Here is a 5,430-nt window from a genome sequence, read left to right as displayed (position 1 = left end):
TTCGGTGAACACTGCTTCAGTTGATACTGTTGTGGACGCAATAGCACCTCCCGCGGATTCGTTGACCGTTGTCGCATGGGTCATATACATCATCATGCTACTGCTGGTCGCCGTACATCTCTTGGTGCTTTTCATGCCAACAGCTCATTTCATCGATTCTCTTTGCCGATTCGACGACATGGGACGATGGCACACACCTAGGAGAGCCACATTGGCTCGTATTGTTACGCGATCGTTACAGCTGGGTGCTTGTGTAGCACTGGCAGTGGCAATACCAAGTTTCAATCGTCTGGTGAACATTTTGGCTGCTTTCTGCATCATAATGTTGGCTGTAGTATTCCCGATATTATTCTACCTCCGTCTGCATTACTTGAATAAGGAGCGTGTAAATTGGATCGTATGTGCAGTGGCTTTGCTACTTCTGCTGCTCAGTCCGGTATTAATTGGAGCAGGGTTGTATGTGGCAGTGACATCTTGAATTGTCAAGATCCCAAGTCGGCATATGGCGGCATTCGGGAACTCTTTTCTTTAATGTGTAAAGCAGTGCTTGCTTTAGACGTCTACAATATGCCTCTCCTGCTCTACTACTAGAATTCTGTTGTATGAACACATTCAGTGTTCAGACTTTTTCCTTGGAATTTTCACGCACTTCTCCTTGTTGTGGGAAGGGCAACAACTCCATTGTACAGTCGGTTGTGGTGGCCTACAAAAATATTTTCCCCCGTCATTGAACCATTCACCCACTATCAACCAAATCAACTTTCTTCACTTTCATAACACATTCAGTTACGCTAAGTTGAGTTGAGAATAATTAGGCTGTTCACCGAATTGCTCCTCGAGCTAAGCGATCTGTACGAAGGACACTCGCGCGAGAGACAGTCTTCACGTCTGATGAACTTGCTGCATAGTCGTCATACCCTGTGAATAACGAGTACGAACGAAAGAATTTGTTTTGCTCGGTTCGAGATTCAGAGCGAATGGTGAGGTTATTCTCCACAGTCCTTCGTAGTAGAAGGTCAATCAGAAAGTAAGCGGATTTTCAACATCACAATCAGCAACATCCTCAAATGATTGACGTTATTGTTCTCTCAGATGGATAATCATTTCAGTCAAATATCACTCAGGATAAGTAAGCGGAATGAGTATCATCATCGAATTGACCGATTGAAGTAAGCTAGTGAAAGTAGCACCGATCAAATTTGCTGCAAACGACCTCAAATTAGAAGGTTATGCAATGAATACTCCTGCACGCATACGTCAGGATTCAAGACGGTTTGGCGAGGCGAGACTCGACTATTCATATCTTCAGACTGTGGAACACTAATAGTGGGTTAAAATAAGAATATATGATGATTGGCTTGTTCCGTGCAGTTCTATGGTTGTAGACAGAATTGACGAAACTCAACAGAATTAATATTGCAGTGTATTATTATACGGGATATTCCGATACAGCTACAAGGGCAAGTTCTTTTTTCATTATTTGTGATTTGAGTGAGCATCGTTCCACTGCGCGCCATAACGGGCGAACAGCCGTTGAAGCCACTCAGTGGTCTAAGATGCTTCGGGATCGCGGTCACCCGTCGTAACTTCCGAAAGTTACGTTCTCATCGTAACTCATAGCCGAAGTAACGCGTTCGTTAATGAGTGGGTACTACTATAATGATGATGTAACAAAAACATCTTACTCTCGATCAAACAAGATGTTCCACTTTAATCGGCGTTGTAGTTGAACGCATATACCGGTAAAAGCCGGACGCAGTTCTAATTTGGAGCTGCTACAAGAACAACCGGACCTCGATATTGTTTCTGCCATCTTCAGACTGCCTATAACTTCATGTTAGTCATATCGACTAACTTCGCTCCGCTTACTTTCACAAAAGGTTTCACAGAAGTATCGTATTAGTCGTATTAGTAATAATACGTCTCGAGAAATCAAAGCCTAACCTTGGACACGCCTGCATGCTCTGATCGTCCCAAAGTTCTGGTACTAATTCTCTACACATTTCATGATGTGTTATACCGATTCCCTTACCACAATTAGTGAACTTCAACATAAATGGGAGTCTTCAACTTATAGGGATCTTTAAAGGAGTGAAAGGAAGCATTCGCTTTAGTGGCACTATTGGAGTTTCACCCGTGATATAAAAAACACTAGTGAAAAACATATTTCACGACTCTTGCATAGCCCGTTTTCGACCGAGCATCACGCCACTCCACGCATAACGGGTGAAACTCCATTGATTAACACAGTACAAATTCGAACAATGGTGTCAAGTGTCACCGTCTTCGTCACCCTTGGCCTGCTTATACCCGATCACAGCCGAAAATATTCTCTGGGATTCCTCAATAGGCTCATCTAATCACGAAGTGAAGTAAAATGTCATTCACAGAACACATCACAGCTCACCTGCATGCAATGGTAACACTCCTGTGAGGCAACCCTCACCAGCCGCCCGGGGGTCTCTCTGAAGACTAGCAGGATGCTGTAGTAGTGCTTTCAATGCATCATAAGTCGCCCTTGATTCTACAAGGTACGCCTCCTCAAGTTTACGTCTAAGACAAATAATGATAACAATCATGAGTGTTTGGTGTACATGCGTTCATCCATAGGCTCAACTATCTTCTTATACGAGGGAACTTTAGAGTTCGCCATTACGAAAACCAACACAAATTGAAATCTTCAAGGTAACTCGACTCAGTCAATTGCTTTGCCTTTAGAAACCAAGCACTGCTCAGAGTGAACCTGTTAGTCAATCTTGCGGCGTCGAGCTGATACAAAAAACGAGTAAATGAACCTTGAAGCCATCTCGTTGATGCTCACACGGCGGCCCATGTCTGACGTTTTTCTCGGGGTGTTTTTTTCCGACACCCTCGTACTCAGAGTAATCGTGGCTCGGGGGCTCCCCAATATAACCCATTGCATACAATGACTGCAATACCACTATCAAGATGACTGTAAATATCAACAACCACGACCAAGGCTGACATCAACAACAACGACATGAGCAGTGGTGGAACGCTGCTACTTACCGAGTTGTCGTTGAGGACCTTCAACATGCTCACTTCGCGCATTTTTGATAATACAAAACAACTACTCCTTGAGACATCACTGAACATCAACACCTTCGCACGCGAGAGAAACACTACAATTGGCACTTCAAGTGAACAGTAATATCATCATCGCTTCCCTCCGTGGCACTTCTTATACCTAATACAAGTGTTAAAAATATGCACATGCTCAACCACATGTGTTTGTGGCAATGTGAAAATTCTGAGGAAATTTCGGGAAATTCTCGTTGGTTTTTTGGCACATTTCCACCCGAATTCTCCCGTAAGCTTCTATGACTCAGGATACTCCTGAGCTCAGCTCGAGGAGCTCGAGTGTGCATATTTCCAAACACTGCCCGATACAATCCGAGCAGTGTAGCGCCTGACCAGCCATATTTTCTCACTTAAGACCGCTTCCACAAGGGCATTTCTCATTAACTCCTATTTTCTTCTTCGTCACAGGCGGCCCCGATTTATCAGTGCTCTCAACCTCAGAAGCCTCGTTACTAGCAGAGATGCTACTCGTTCCACCACAGCTCATCTGGCTTGCGGTCTGAGGAAGAACACAATCATAATTTTGTATAATACAGTCAAGGTTAGCCTATCCACCTTTAAGAAATAACATTTCTCAGGGTTTGATAACAATCGAGGGAAGTGTTCCTAATGTGACGACATCTACACAGGAAACTCATTGAAGAATGAGCTCTTAGCCATGTGGAAAATTCAAAATGAGTTTCACCGGTGATATGAAAAACACTAGTGAGAACCACATTCAACGACTACTGCATACTGCGAATATCGCCTTTTTCACCGAGTTTTACGCCACTTCACGTGAAACGAAGTTTCTTTCCCAATACAGCCAACTCACTATTTCATTGTCAGGCACATCACTGCCATTCGTAGAGCTGCTGTTAGCTTGTTCCTCAGCGATCATCACGGCTCGTCGAGAATCTTCCTCTTGCAACTAACAAGGGGAATCATCTAATCACCGCTACTGTGTGAATGCGAATGCGATATAAAAATCTATTTTCTCGGCGAATATTCATATAATGTCTCAACGATGTGATGAATGTTTCCACATAGCTTGGAGTTTCGTTGGCTAAATCGAACTCTCGAACGACCTATTGAGGCTCTCCGTGCTAGCCGCTCAATCACTTCAGAAACTCATCTAGCCCTGAGAGATAGCGTTCCCCCCAGGGTTTGATAACAATAGGGGGAAATGTTCCTAATGTGATAATGACATTTACATGGGAAACTGATTGAAGAATGTGTTCCTAGCCATACGTGGAAAATTGACAATGAGTTCCCCTAAGAACACTATAGGGTCCTGGATGATTCCCTGAGCTACTTACTGCTAGTCGCTTCCCTAGATACTCCATAGGCAACGTATAGAACAGCAGATAAGCTTCTGTGGCCAAAACCTAACATATTCAAAGCTTACAATCACATGTGCATCAGTGAAAACTCACTTCCCCTTCACTTGCTGGTGTTATCGTTTCGTCGTCACATCGCCACCACATATCGCTGCCATCGCGAACATAGGAAACGTAATGACCACTTTGTAGTGTGGCATGCACACGACTAAGAAAATGAAATCGGCTTTTATTGCTTCGGAGTAGACCCACCTCGTGAGATGAGTAACTACTCCTATGAGCTTATATTGCTCAGCCAAAACACCATGAGGAGAGGACGATACGCAGTAGGGTCTTAAATTCAGTTTTGCAGGGAATGACACCTGACAACTACAGAGCTGTTGAGTACTGCAAGCCGACGAACTAGAAGCTGTACCATCACATAAGCTCATGTGAAGATGACAGTGATTATTTCCAGAATGTCGTTTAAAACGTTTCGTTATAGTAACTTCGAAGTTCAAAAAAACAGTCATCATGCACTATCGGAATTTTGATGAATTCCAAAATACCGTTTTTATTTCCTATCGTAATATTCACTATTTTCAAAACTCCGTTCATACTTTCTATCGTAGTATTCACTATTTTCAAAACTCAGTTCATATTTCCTATCGTAATATTCACTAATTTGAAAAATGCCGCTATCATTCACCATCGTAAATTTGATTAATTTCTAAATTCCGCTTCATTTTCTATCGTAATATTTAATAACTGCAAAAAGGCGTTTTTACTTCCTATCGCACTTTCCACTAATTTAGAAATGCCGTTATCATTCCCATCGTAATTTTAATTGATTTCAAAATGCCGATTGTATTTCCTATCGTAATATATACTAATTTCAAAATTCTTTTTCTCATTCGCGACTCGATCAACTTCAAAATGCTGTGTGTAATGCAGTCCTAATAATAACGAGTTCAAAGCTATCCCTTCCTGAGGTAAACGGCAACCGCAAAGACCAACCTCACCGTCTGCT

At 42.7% G+C, this 5,430-nt stretch overlaps 3 protein-coding genes across 3 annotated transcripts; all 3 read right to left on the bottom strand.

Moving 5' to 3' along the window:
• Positions 1-2,270: 2,270 nt before the first annotated feature.
• On the bottom strand, positions 2,271-2,653 carry Pmar_PMAR028972 (hypothetical protein; the record flags this gene model as incomplete). The annotated part of the gene is made up of 3 exons (XM_002783886.1): positions 2,271-2,356; positions 2,408-2,553; positions 2,595-2,653. The coding sequence occupies 3 exons, from the start codon at positions 2,651-2,653 to the stop codon at positions 2,271-2,273; spliced, it is 291 nt and encodes a 96-aa protein (XP_002783932.1).
• Positions 2,654-3,177: 524 nt separating this feature from the next.
• On the bottom strand, positions 3,178-3,982 carry Pmar_PMAR028971 (hypothetical protein; the record flags this gene model as incomplete). The annotated part of the gene is made up of 3 exons (XM_002783885.1): positions 3,178-3,208; positions 3,453-3,601; positions 3,917-3,982. 3 exons carry the CDS (start codon positions 3,980-3,982, stop codon positions 3,178-3,180), a joined length of 246 nt encoding a protein of 81 aa, XP_002783931.1.
• A 410-nt stretch (positions 3,983-4,392) lies between these two features.
• Positions 4,393-4,629, bottom strand: Pmar_PMAR028970 (hypothetical protein; the record flags this gene model as incomplete). Its single annotated transcript, XM_002783884.1, has 2 exons — positions 4,393-4,469; positions 4,518-4,629. Coding segments are annotated over 2 exons (189 nt in total), but the record flags the coding sequence as incomplete, so codon positions are not given.
• Positions 4,630-5,430: the final 801 nt, after the last annotated feature.

The sequence above is a fragment of the Perkinsus marinus genome, assembly GCF_000006405.1.
Source record: "Perkinsus marinus ATCC 50983 genomic scaffold scf_1104296935554, whole genome shotgun sequence".
NCBI classification, from domain to species: Eukaryota; Perkinsozoa; order Perkinsida; family Perkinsidae; genus Perkinsus; species Perkinsus marinus.
The sequence above is the reverse complement of the archived record's forward strand: the minus strand, read 5'-3'. Positions and strand labels throughout refer to the sequence as shown.